The following is a 14,503-nucleotide window of genomic DNA, read 5'->3' on the forward strand; positions in this document are numbered from 1 at the left end:
CAAAGACCCATGTCACTTTGCTTAGTGAAACACCTAAGATTGTCCATGAAGCTCATGCAGATAGAGCTGCCCCGTTGGACAAGGGCAAGAGAAAGAGGCAAGAACTTGAGCCTCATGCCAAAAAGCTCAAGGAGCTCAAGGCAGGGGACAAGTCAGTGAAGTTTGATGCTTGCTTTTGTGGCTCAGTTTGATATTGCATTTAGTGAAGAGGACTTCACTGAGAAGTCCAAGATCCGTCATGCAAGCATGTTTTTGAAGGGGGCAGCTGCCCATTGGTGGATCACTGAAAAGACCACCAAAGACCCCATTCGCACTAAAAAAGAGTTCAAGGACAGATTTTATGCCCAATTCTTGCCACCAAATGCAGAGCATACACTCACCCTAAAGTGGGATAGACTTGACCAAAAGGATAATGAGAGTGTGCAGGAGTATGTGAGCAAATTTTGGAAAGTTTTGCTCGAGGTTACTCCTTTCATGCAACTCTCCGAGGATGAAAAGAAAAGAAAGTTTCGTTCCGGGTTGCAACCAGCCTATTGTTCGGGCATCGAATTGCACCCGAAACACACTTTACAGCAGCTTATAGCATCTGCTCTTGCTACGGAGCTTGGTGCTCAAAATCAAGCAAGATCAAGGTGGTTCCAAGGCAAAGAGAAGGCTGTCCCAAATTTGCAAAAAGGTGGACAGCCACCTAAAAAGAGCTTTCGGGAAGTCCAGAAGGGAGGTAAAGCTCAAAATGCCACATCTAAGGATAATGGGCCAAAGAAGAACAAATTTGGCTTGACTCCCGGGCAAAGGGAGCAATATGCAAAGGAGGAGAAATGTTTTTCTTGTGGCAGTAAAGAGCATATGTTTAGGCAATGCCCCAACCACAAACAAAAGCATGAGGACAAGCAACCCAAGGCAAATGTGCATGCAGTTCCCGATGTGTAGGGAAACACGAAGCATGATGGTAAAGAGAGGATGGTATGCAAAGCATGGGGTCAAATCAAGGATCAACCATTTATGTTTGATGATTGTGCAACAGATAATTTCATCTCTACCTAGATGGCAGCCGCCTTGGGCATTGAGGTTGAGGACATGGGGCCTCAAATTGAAGCAGAAGCTGCCTTTGTTGGTAAAGACGTGTAGGTTACCCCACTTATTGGGAAGTTGCGCATACATATTTAGGGTTATCTTGATCATGAGCATTTCTTGGTTGCACCTCTTAATGGATGTGATGTATTGCTTGGTAAGCCATGGCATCATACGCTTGAGCCCCGCAAAGAGTACAAGACAAATAGAATTTCCTTTATGCATAGAGGCCGCATGCATGTTATTGATGCTGGCAAGGAAGGGGATTCTATTCCAGTTGTATCTCACATCCGGATTAATGAAGCAATAAAAAAGAGTCTTTCAGCGTACTTGGTTTTTGTTCGTGATAACACTGAACCAAGTCATGAAAATGTGGATGTTTTGACTCAGGATAGGTTGAACTTTCTTCATGCATACAAAGATTGTTTTGTTGATGCATTGCCAGGTGAACTACCTCCTCAAAGGCTCGAGGATCATCACATAGATCTTGTGCCAGGTAGTTCTCCACCTAACAAACGTGCATATCATGTGAGTGCCGCACAACAAGAAGAGATTATGAAGCAGGTTAATGAGCTTTTGGAGAAAGGTTTGGTTCAGCCTAGTTCCTCACCTTTTTGCTCTCTCGTGTTTCTTGTACAAAAGAAAGATGGGTCATTCCGCATGTGTGTGGATTATAGAGCTCTAAATAAGCTCACCATCAAGAACAGATTTTCAATCTCGCGCATTGATGACATCTTGGATAAGCTTGATGGCTCGGCTTATTTCAGCCGTATTGATTTGAAGAGTGGTTATCACTAGATACTGTTAGAATATGCAGTGGAAATGATAACCAAACTTGGGTAGACAAGAGCAAGTAGATTGCAGAAAATAAACAGCACAAGAAACACAGAGAGATAGGTGTGTAAACTCTTCTCTATACACAAGATCTCGAGAAAACTGAATGAGGAAGTGGTGGGGGCAAGGGGCCTATTTATATGCCCCTGGGAGAGCAGTCGGCCAGCACTGTAGATGTCCACGATTGCATAAATGCAGTCGGCCAGCAAAAGAAGTCCATGATTGTGTGAATGCAGTCGGCCAGCAGTCCAGAAGCCTACGCATCATCTGTGTGCAGTCGCCCAGCCACAGGACTGCTGTTGGGACAGTTGGCCTTTCTGCTGTTGGGACAGTCGGCCAGCCTTGGAGTGCTCCTGCCAATCTCTGGCATCCCTCCCCACCACTAGAAAAAATGGAAAAAAATAGGGAAAAAATACGGGGAGTGAGGAAAAATGATAAAACACCTTATACAAGGCGGGCACACCCACAACAGAGGCCCTGGTGTATAAATATAGACAGGAGATGACTTCTAACATACGAGTGGTGCCAGAGGATGTCCACAAAACTGCATTCAAGATAGCTTTGGGATTGTATGAGTTTTTGGTGATGCCTTTTGGTCTCACCGATGCCCCAGCCACCTTCAATTGTATGATGGATAGGATATTCTGACCCCATCGAAAATTCACAAGTGTATGCTTTGATGACATCTTGGTTTTCTCCAAGAATGAGCAAGAGCATAGAACTCATTTGACTACAGTGTTTGAAGAGTTGCGGAAGCATAAACTCTTTATTAACGCCAAGAAGAGTGAGTTCTTTCTTTCAGAGATACACTATTTGGGCCACATTGAGCAAGAGCATAGAACTCATTTGACTACAGTGTTTGAAGAGTTGCGGAAGCATAAACTCTTTATTAACGCCAAGAAGAGTGAGTTCTTTCTTTCAGAGATACACTATTTGGGCCACATTGTATCCAAGGATGGTGTAAGAATTGATCCTGCCAAGATTGAAACCATTCGGAATTGGCCAGAGTTGCAAAATGTACATGAGGTACGTAGCTTTTTGGGGTTATGTTCATATTACAGGTGCTTTATAAGGCATTTTGCTATGATTGCCACGCCTTTACATGATCTCACAAAGAAGAAAGCTACTTTTAAATGGACCTAAAAGGAGCAAGGTGCCTTTTTGCAACTCAAGAATGCTATCATATGTGGATCCGTATTGATTGTTCCCGACTTGCAAAAGCCATTCACGGTGGAATGTGATGCATGTGGGAATTGTATAGGGGCTGTCCTAAACCAAGAAGGTCATGCAGTTGCATATGAGAGCCGTCGATTGCATGATGCCGAGCTTCATATGGATATCTATGAGAAAGAGCTCTTGGCTGTAATTCATGCCTTAAAGATATGGAAACATTATTCTTGGAGCTGAATTTGTAGTCAAGACAGATCATCAAAGCTTGAGATATTTTTTATCTTAAACAAAGCTCTGGGAGAAGCAGATGAGAATGGCAAACTTTCTTTCCATGTTTCATTTTCAGATTGTACATACTCCGGGAAAGAAGAATGTAGTGGCAGATGCATTGTCCAGGAGGCCTTATGTGGCTGCAGTTTCAGTGGCCTCTCGTGGGGACTTATCTGCCATGCGAGATTTGTATCATTTGGATGCTGATTTATGCCATATGTGGACTGATTTGCTGGTCACTCACATGCCTCTTATGTGATCAAAGAGGGTTATCTTATGAAGGATAACTGCGTATGTGTGGTGAAGGATATGCGTCCAAAGGTTATGGAGGAATGTCACGCTGCACCTTATGCTGGTCATAGAGGTATCATGCCTACTACACGCATGATTGAGAGAGATTTCTTTTGGCCAAGCATGCGTATAGACATTGAGGCATATGTACGAGCATGTATTACTTGCCAAAAGGTGAAATTTAACAGGCAAAAGCCCAGGTTTGCTTTAGCCATTGCCTATTCCCTCGTAGCCATGGAAAAGCATTACTATGGACTTCAGTATGGATTTGCCTAGATCCTAGCATGGGAATGATGCTATTTGGATCATTGTGGACAGGTTTAGCAACTTCTTGCTTGTCAAGAAAACCATTAAAGTTGATCATATGGTGAAGCTTTTTCTTGCTCACATATTCAAGCATCATGGTATGCCAAAGTCTATCATTGGGGATAAAGATCCCAAGACTACGAGCCTCTTTTGAAGGGCTTTATTTGATAACATGGGCACTAAGCTTGAGTTTTCATCAGCTTATCACCCCTAAACGGATGGCCAAAGTGAAGCTGCAAATTCAGCCGTGTTGGATTTGTTGAAGTGTTATGTGGCAGATCAAAAGACTGCGTGGGAGAAGTATCTTCCACTTGTAGAGTTTGGTGGAGGAAAGGTCCCGTTTGAGATTATTTATGGCAGAGTGGTCTTGCCACCCACCCTTCGTACAAAGGATGAGATTTTTGCAGTTGATGAGTATGTGCGTGACTTGGATGTAGCCTTTGCTCAGGTGCGGACAGCCATTGCAAGGTCACAAGACAAGCATAAGAGGGCTGTTGGACAAGCATAGAAGGGACATGCAAGTCAAGGAAGGTGATTGGGTATTGCTGAAATTTGAGAAAGCTAGGCTTCGGAAGAGGCTAAGACGAGAGGAATCATATCCAAAGCTTTCTACTCCATATTATGGACTCTTCAAAGTGGTTGACAAGATCAATGAAGTGTCCTCCAGGCTTGCTTTACCCAGTCATTGGAAGATTCACAATGCTTTTCATGTGAGTCTTTTGCGAAGTATGTGGGGCCAGATCCAGAGGAGCCTGTCACAGAAGATCCGCAAGAAGTTGATGAGCTTGAGGAGATCCTTCAGTTAGAGCAGATTGTTTTTCACAAGGAGAGAGAGTTACCACATGGGAAGCTCTCCAGGAGATACCTTGTGAAATTTAAAAATTATTTGCCAATTGATGCAAAGTGGGTAGACGAGGATTATTTTGCTGACTACCCTCAGCTTTTGCAGGCATATCTTGAGGCTTTTCAGTTGAGGACAACTGGCGATGATCTCACGCATGATTAGGAGTAAACCATTAGTGCCACATGAGATTGTGCGGGCAGAGATGGGGCTGTACCGATAGCGACAGAGGGTCTATTCCAGACAGTGACACACTGGCATAGGCTATGGGAGCTTCCACTTGATAGATAACCCCCGGCTAGCCTTGGAGTCCTCGAGACACTTGGACACTTGAGGGAGATACAGAGTGCTGGTGTGCACAGGTAGGCACTTGGTTTGGCATTTGGTTTGGCATGCACGGTATGCAGATGGAGGCACTCCCCCCTTTCCAGTACAGCATAGAGGCCTCGTAAGTTGCTCTTCAGCTGCACAGAGCGGAACAGGGTTATCAGGAAGGACATTGTCAGACTGGATACTCAGAGGACATGGAGTTCACCTTGTCGTCCACTGGGGACGAAGATGGCCTTCTACAGAGATCACCTCCTATGCCTGACAGAGGATGGGCTCATCATCCGTCCACGCTACATGGACATACACCTATCCTTTGGGGTGAGATGTGTGATCGGCCAGATCCGCACCTCATCCCACTAGCTGAGAGTGGAGACTGCCAGATATGGGCCTAGGGCGGCCGCACCAGAGGATAGGATATGCCAGCTCTGTCACACAGAGCCCGAGACAGAGGACCATTACATATGCCGATGCCTTGTATACTATGAGATTCGGGGGAGGTTCCGCTGCCTATTCCGAGCTGGGTTCGGACCAGGATCATGGACTTCCCAGATCAGAGATGCCCGGGACTTTTTCTTCTAGAGCTCCGTAGACACAGGGAGTCCTTAGTGAGATCCAGATCAGTTGTACTTGCTCGAGGACCAGCACAGAGAGCTCTCACCGAATTCTTCCATACCAGCACTTCGAGGGCCGATCCACCCATCATACCCAGACCACAGGCTAGTGTAGGAGCTCAGCCGAGAGGTGTGACACTCGACCGAGCCATTGAGTTATGCAGAGCTCGACGCCCCAGACCCCATGGCCCTCGCCCACGGCCATGCCACCACAGGAAGATCCGGGCCATCATCTCCCATCATCGCAGGACCTTCTCGCGCCAGCTCAGTTTTACCACCTTGAGCACCATGTCACAGCGGCCCATGAGGGATGTATTAGGGTGATATGAGAGCTCTCTGCTCATGTACCTAGATCAGATTTTAAAGTTCTAGATTTTTGTTATCTTTCTTTATTACTATTTTGTACCCAGGATGATGTACCTCATGGATATGATGTAACCTTTTGGTCTCATATGTCATTTTGGCCTTTTGAAGACGTTAATACAACTTTCTTTCTTTCTTTCTCTCTCTCTTTTCTGCACATCTACTTCAGTTTTGTGTGTTATATTCGTCGTGAAAGATTGCTGAATTCTAAGCATTGAAGTTACCGATTTCGACCACGAAGCTTGCGTCTATTACATGGTGGTTGCACATATTTTAATTGTGCTTTTAAACTCCATACAACGCTGAGTGCTGAATCTTCTGATTTCTAATTATTATATGGAAATCTGTAATGTTGTGATGGCTATGCTATTGTGAGGGCAATTTTCCTAGTATGTGGTTATCACATACGTTAGCCTAATTTAACTTGCCTTGTCTTATGATAACCAGGTGTTTAATGATAAGATCTTATCCATGGCAGATGTGGGTCCATCTGGTGCTGAAGCTGTTGCCTGGTTCAAGGAGGTCACCATATTGACTCCGAGGTGATGGTTTCTTAAGTTAGCCGGAAGGTTGCTTACTAGGATGCCACCTTATGCCTGTCTCAGGCCACCTCATGGATGGCGACTAACACATAAGTTAGAAGCATGTCCCAAAAGTCATCGATGAGGATGCCACCTCTTGGCTCTATGCCTAGTGTGCTCATGGATGGCCACACACCTGGCAATGGGACGGGCAGGGACATCATTTTGCAAATGCTTTGCAAACTGGCAATTATTTTATGAAAGTACTGTGGATTGATCTGCTTTATGCAGGCAGAGATCTTGCAAAACAATCCTGATGGTGCATGATATGTTGTGGTTGATTTCAGGGGACGGTATAGTGTGGAGCTGCATTTTTCATTTTTAAGGCTTCAAGGACAGGCAAACGATTTTAAAATTCAATATAACAGTGTGGTGCGGCTTTTTGTTCTACCAAAGGTGAGACCTTGGTTTTACACCATGCAAATACATGGGCTAGTTTGTTCTAGAGGTTGTTTGTTAAGACAAAAGATTTGTCTACTGAATTGGAAAAGCTGTGCAAATGAGTAACATACAAATTTTGCAATGGAAGTCTTAAGCTTACTCAAAAGCACTCTTAGAGACATAGTCTACTGTATATGCTGTGAGCAGATGGCTCAAATTACAATCCTGCTAAACTGGCTGAAGGCTAAAAACTGGAAAAGAACTAATGATGATCACCTGCAATGCCCCCGAAATGAACCAAGTCACAAGGAATCTCTATCTCGTGCCGAATGCTGATTGTTGCTGAACAATAGGGCTGTTTTCCAATGCTGTAGGCCACTCAATGCTGAAGGCAATGGTGCGGGGGCGGGGGGGGGGGGGGGGGGGGGGGGGGGGGAGCACAACAAGTGATGATGGGAAAACGGGTGGTGGGAGCCCCTTTAAACAGGTTCCTTATCATTGGTTGGCAGGTATGCCTGGTGGTCTGGTTGGCCAGCAAATGTGTTACCCAACCTGCATAAGGGCGTCCACACCTGTCTGCCTGGGCTGGATGCCAGGTGACCAGCCCACAAAGGCTTGTTGTCAGTAGGACCTGCTGAAGCTGCTTGAACTATCTGCCTAGTGCCTGTTTGGCGCGTCTGGCTGCGCCCACGTGTGAAACAGGGGATGTCTGTCCCCGACTGAGGCTACCTGCCTTTTGTACGGGACCATCAATAGTTTGCATTTTGCCTGACCTGGACCGTCTGTGAGAGGTGTGTCACATGAATGGACTGAATGCATCATTTGAAAGTGTTACAACACTAATGGATCAGTTTGCCTTCACCCAAAAAGAATTGACAGAATTTCAGGAATACCTGATTTATGCATTAAGATGTGATTACCAAAGTGTCACTGTACCTTTACATGTTTGCTATCGTTTGTTGCCTGAAGTTGTGCAACGAGTAGATTTCATGAAGTCAAAATCTTCTTGATTGGATATGTGCTTACCTTTTCTGCAGTGGCTAATGCTGTCTTTGCTGCGATTTTGCACTTCAGTGGAATCAACCGCTTACGTATGTGGTGATAACATTGGATCCTCCAATTAGAAAGGGTCAGACATTCTATCCACATATAGTTCTACAGGTATTTTGCTTAAGGATGAGACATGCTATCCATACATAGTTCTATGGGTATTTTGCTTTGTTTTTGGCAAAAGTTTGTGTTTTATTGAGCAATATTTCTATAAAATGTATTTCATTCGTTGATGTCTATGTCACATTTGTTGACGTCTATACATACATATGTACATATATATGCAAATGTATTTATGTATGTGCATGTGTGTGTCTACACTCAATACACATTCACATTTAGAGACACAGACATAGACCCATAGACATACACATACATAGGTGCAGGCGTAGGCACATACATGTAACATGTATATATGCATGTATGTATGTGTGGTATACTTGTGCTATGTGCAAAAGAATGTTAGAGAAAGAAAGAAAGATATATTAATGTCTTCAAAAGACCTACAGGTCCCAGGGTCTATGAGACCAAATGCTAGTACCATGAATGTATCCATGATGAATACTAAACCATGGAAAAGAAAAAAGTGTGCGCAAAACTAGCTACATAAGCAAAAGTAACCATGTGATGCTACATGGTGACACAATGTGTGGTCATACAATGATACCATCCTCTTACCACCCCGAGCCGAGGGCTAAGGTTTGACTCCCACAATTCCATGCTAGTCCTTTGGCAAGCCGATCCATGCTTTGGACACCACATGTAGTCGGAGTCTTGGTCGAACTCGGACCAATAGTGAGGTTTTGACAACTTATGTAGTGCCATTTCCGCTATTAATAAGCATCCTGTTATAAATAGCCAGTACACATGGATTTATTAATAACCTTAGTCGCCCATATCAGCTTGCTTTCTCCTAATCCCAGGGCTCCCCCAATCTTGTCGGATTAGGTTACTAATCTCGAGGATTAGCACTAGATATATAACATACTTCCCCTCCTCAAATGTTTCCAGTCTCGGAAACAAAATCTATCTAAGAAGAAAACTGGGAAACCTATGCTGTAAACTAGCAACTGTCTCCTAATTTTGAAGACATTCCCAATCTTGGAAATAAATAGGGGAAACTCAAACTACATCTGACAACTGGCTCCATAATCAGCTTCACCATTCATGCACTTTCCACTCATAACTCTGCCATAGGAACTGACTAAATCTGCAGCCACTGCTTCTATAACTATCTCAATGCAACTAAAAACAGACCAACTCGAACCAGAGTCGTGAGGAACACAACAATCCCTGAATCCAACTCATGAGGAATCGGATAATCTGACATCACAGAGACAATTGTCGAAGCCAATCAAATTACCTATCCTATTAGGATTTGGTAATTCCACGTACCTAGGGGATAAAAATACCTTCCCTCTTTGAGAACCACAGAACTATCAGATATTTGAACACTCATCATCAATGACCTTTGAAAGTGTTCTCATCAAGACCGTGTCCAAACCAGAACATCCATGATGTAACTCTCCTACTTTACCATATCCTCTGCCAAATGCACAATTGTGGAATTGGTTGTATAGCAAGCCAATTCTTTCTGGGGCTACACCTAGAGCTCCATTTTCAAGTTCTAATTCTTGAGGGAAACTTAGGTTGAACATCAACACTCTCTATTGGAATTGGGTCGAACTAGTATAACCCCACCAGTCAATACCTCACTACATGTCACCAAAGCATCAAAATGCAAGTTTCTGACATGTAATAATGCAACGCACAAAGAAAAAAGAAAAAAGAAAAAAGAAAAAAGAAAAAAGACCAAAAAGTTTTGGAAAAAAAAGGTGACATGGTGCTGATGATGTGGCATTGCCATGTGGTAGGATAGCAGTGCAAGGCCACCTTACAAGCTTGGAATGATGCGACTAGCTTTTGGAAAGCAAAAGATTAAAAGCTTTTTAAATACTAAAAAGAGAAGAGCTTTTATTATTAAAAAGATGCTTTTTGGGCAATAAGTGAGTTTTAAAGCGCTTTTCTCAAGTGCTTTTGGGCAAGAACTATAAATTTAGCTATTCTCTCATTGTTGAGACATGTAAAAAGGCAAGAGAACTTGTACTCAATACTCCTCCAAGGGTTTTTATCTAATATAACTCGGAAGTGGGGGGGTGGTTGGCCCAAGGCTATTCCATTCTGATCCCTAGTGTGGTGTCTTCTCTCCCTACTCTCTCTTTTGTTTATTTTCAGATTTTCTCAATGTTTTACACATGAATTTGTTGTTTTCTTGAAGATAAGCTAAGTATCCGTGCCACAGCCCTTATGAAGGCATGTTACACTACACATCTTTGGTTCACACACATAAAAGCTGATAACTTGGACATCTGCCTCATCAAAAGCATGGCCCGTAAACTGTAAACCTACCACATCAAAGTGTGGCTAATGGACTTGACATCTGCCATAGCAGAGGCTAGTGCACTCAGCACATGAATTAGGCATCCAACAATCCTAAGTTTTGGGTAACTATCCCATCAAAAGCTAAAACATCTGCCTTGATGGAACATGTAAACCCACACATTGATACATCCAAGCATCCCATACTACTAGAACATACCCCATATACGTCTTACAATCCATCACTCCTCAGCTTGCAAGTCTTCCAAAGATTTTCTAAGGTTGCTAGCAGTCTCTTTCAGCACACAAACTGAATCTTCTCGAGAGAATACATCTATCCGAGAAACCTATTGATTTCAGCAAAATTTGATTTGAATTGGGATCTCTGGAAAATGTATGCGTGTGTGCCAAGATCCATCAGGATTCACAACCATCTCTGCGAAGCAAAGAAGCTTCACCTCACATATGGCAAAGCATAACTGCTTATCCAAAACATATAGACCCAATCATAGTTGCAAATACCAAGCAATAACATAACAATCTCTCCCATCATTTGCAATCCTCAGTCTCATTCTTCCTTCCTTCCTGTAATTGATTTCTCAAATCAACTGGCACTTACCCTCAGTCCAAAAATCCACCAAATAGGAATATAGATATATCTAGAAAGCTTGCAAATAGCTGATCCTAGCGTCCCATACCACCGGGGTACACTCCATACAAGACCCCCTTTAGACATAAGATTAAGTCAAGTGGTCAATTCCTTCCCATTCATGCCTTGACATAACCTAACTCCCACTTGAAGGACGCTGACTTTTACGTTAACCCACCACATCGATTTGCCGTAATGATATACCCTCTTACTTCCTCCCATAATTTTGGGGCTACCATAAATATAGAACACTTGTCTATGGCAATCATAGAGATCACGAGGCTGTTGTAAGTGTAGGACACTCATCCACGACAATCCTACCTCAAGTAAAACTGTGTTTGTAGTAACTCATTGGTCCAAATCATACCGACATAAGGCTGGCCAGATCCTGATTATGCAGCCACGTGTAGACCCTCCAAAACTTGGAACGATAGTATTAGGGAATGCTACCTTTACCCTCGAAAGAAACCATAAATCCCATACGGAGTTGCTAAACTCTCCCAAGGAAGCAACCATAATACCCACTTCCACCTTTGTATCTGCGCACCAAAAAAGAAACTCAAGCCCCATCCAATAGATAAAATCCTTGAATAGTCAAGTTCTATACAAGAACCCCATCTCACATGCAATAAGTGAGAAAGGATCTCTCCTATCTCGAAATCTGAGATGGAACAAAGGTAATCTTTGTCATCTCGAACTTTGAGATGAAACAAAGGTGCATGCAAAATGCGCCCTTAAGAAACTTGCTACCATCACAACATGCAAGAACTCCACAACAAATGCCTTCAACATTTGCTATGATCCTGGGCTAGAGTACATCCGTGATTCAAAGGCATATGGAAAATCAAGTATAGATCATACCATCAATGCTGTGTATATCACACATCAACATATCATGTTTCCCTCGAGTAACATCTTTGGTACTAAAACCTAATACCGATCCAACTCCGTAAGATAGACCTGAATCTAGTTCTATAAAGGGATCTCTATTCTACAGAACACAAATCTGCACATTGTAAAAGTACCAGTGTAATTACCAGTAAATCTAGTGCACCTTAAGGAAAAAAATATGGCACAATGGCCCATCCTCACCATGCTGACAACAAGTTATCTATGGTCAAAGGGAAACCTCATCAGTGTGATCTTCTCGACAAAAGTTAAGACATGCTCAAAGCTGGAACCTCTCTCACAAAAGATGATTGAATAAACCATCGCTAAGATCTTGTGCACTACATCCAATGTGCTTGATCAAATACATGATCTAAGGTTATTGTTGGTAACTGAAAATAGGCAAGATCAATGATCGTACATGAAGTAATAAGTAACTACAAGTAGTCACAAATCTGGTCACTAGCACCTGGCTATGACACACACGGATTGCAATCAGACCAGCCGTTCCTGCTCCTGAGAATGGCTCTGTTGCTGAAGAATTCCATGGGTGGAATGAGATGGGGGCTACAGCCCCCAAACACTTTATATATATGGGTTGGTTTGAAGAGCTTGTAGGGCTGTCGTCCGAATGGGCATGGGGCTGCCTGGCCAGGCCAAAGGAAGGCTGTCCGGCTGCCCAGTGTGCCCACACTGTTGCTTGGGGGCCGCTATGCCTGCTCAGGCTGTGTCCTGGTGACGTGGAGGTGTGTCAGAGTATGTATATGTGTTCATGCATGCGCGTGCGTGTGTGTCTCTCACTATACACACACAACAAAAAAAGGGACTTTACATATGTTATCTCCTTAAAGAATTACAGGGCTCACTGCTGTGGTTAGACACTGATTGGAATTTGGGACATTCTAGTGTCTTATTATGTGCTCATAGTGTCACTGCTGATATTCTAGCGTAGAAACACTCTGATGTACCGCTCTTATCAATTTTTGTTGGCATTCAGTTTCACACTGAAGAGATTTATGAATGCGAGCTAACTATCAGTGAGGAGGTTCTCAGTTCAAAGTACAAGGATCGGCTAGAAGCTTCTTACAAGGTGTGCAATCGACTTCCACATGTAGCTAGGGATCTTTCTAATTTAAGCGGCTGAAGCTTTGTGATTGTCTGTTTATGGGACAGGGATTGGCATTTGAGGTCTTTGCACAAATTTTGCGGGGTCTATCTGGGGCTAAGGTGACGCGGCCCGGAAAGTTCCGTAGCAGTCAAGATGGCTATGCTGTCAGGGCATCTCTTAAAGCAGAGGATGGCATGCTATATCCATTGGAGAAAGGCTTCTTTTTTCTTCCAAAGCCACCAACACTAATACTTCATGATGAGGTATTTTTGTTGTTTTGAAATTTTATGTTGGTTCCCACTCAGAGGGGGGTTGCAGGGGGGCTTATCTCCTACTCCCCTTGCTCATGTTAGGGAGGTCCTGGATGGGGGCTTGGTTTCTGCTCCCATTGCTCCTGTCTGATCCAAGTAATGTTCAGCATTTCTGAGGCTTATATTGCTGACTCTGCAGATCGACTACCTCGAGTTTGAAAGGCATGGTGCAGCCGGTACAAGCAGCATGTCTTCGCATTACTTTGATCTCATAATTCGCCTTAAAAGTGAACAAGAGCATCAGTTTCGAAACATTCAGCGAAACGAGTATCACAACCTTTTCAATTTCATCAAGTAAGCCACTTTTAAAAGAAAAACTCAAACTGCATAACAAGAGAGATTGAGAAAGAGAGCACTACTGAGTTAATAAAAGAAATGCAATAGATAGCCTGTACACTCTACAATCACGTAGTCATGTGAAGAGAGCTTTGATGGATGGACCAGAAATACTGAGATGGAGGCTCTATACTGTAAGGAAGCTAGGGTGTAATACACAATGAAGGTAGTAATCTGAGTGATGGAGCCAAGCTCCGTTAATAGCCTCCATTAACAGTGGTCTTCATCAGTTTTCCACAATTTTAGGTGCCAATCAGGTCACTGATTTTTTTCCATAACCATCTGATGAATGATACTTACAACAGATTAGTGTACTATTTTGTGAAAGGTACAAATATTGTGAATGATATAAATATTTGCCCCAAGATGACCGTTTTTGACAAAATTTAGCTTTTCCTTCTTGCCTTCAAAGGTGGGTTAGTGGGCTTCCACAATTGCAGATGGCACATTGACTCACAGGTGACCCTTCCCTCGTGAAGGTGGCAGATGATCCAGCGTGGCGGCTCTGGCTATGGGAGAGTTGCCTTGTGGTGTCTCTAGTGGGACCCGAGACTCCAGAGTAGTATTGGAGGGACCTGACCATCCGCTGTCTAGAGGCTCCTAGTGCTCCTCACTTCCACAATTGCAGATGGCACATCGACTCACAGGTGACCCTTCCCTTGTGAAGGTGGCAGATGATCCGGCGTGGCGGCTCTGGCTATGGGACAGTTGCCTTGTGGTGTCTCTAGTGGGA

General features: G+C 43.6%; 1 protein-coding gene across 2 annotated transcripts in view; it reads left to right on the forward strand.

Annotated features, from left to right (window-relative positions):
- LOC147617608 (FACT complex subunit SSRP1-like) overlaps positions 1-14,503 on the forward strand; it is a 56,550-nt gene that overhangs the window by 23,624 nt on the left and 18,423 nt on the right. For both annotated transcript variants that reach the window (XR_015262242.1, XM_086775893.1), the window contains exons 6-11: positions 6,535-6,629; positions 6,956-7,064; positions 8,124-8,210; positions 13,013-13,105; positions 13,189-13,386; positions 13,574-13,728. Coding sequence is in view for 1 of the 2 variants with exons in the window: in XM_086775893.1 (XP_086632019.1) it covers positions 6,535-6,629; positions 6,956-7,064; positions 8,124-8,210; positions 13,013-13,105; positions 13,189-13,386; positions 13,574-13,728 (737 nt within the window). In the remaining variant the exon portion in view is untranslated. The remainder of the gene's footprint in view (positions 1-6,534; positions 6,630-6,955; positions 7,065-8,123; positions 8,211-13,012; positions 13,106-13,188; positions 13,387-13,573; positions 13,729-14,503) is intronic.

The sequence above is a fragment of the Cibotium barometz genome, chromosome 36, assembly GCF_041138505.1.
Source record: "Cibotium barometz isolate CiBa-2024 chromosome 36, ASM4113850v1, whole genome shotgun sequence".
Taxonomy (NCBI): Eukaryota; Viridiplantae; Streptophyta; class Polypodiopsida; order Cyatheales; family Cibotiaceae; genus Cibotium; species Cibotium barometz.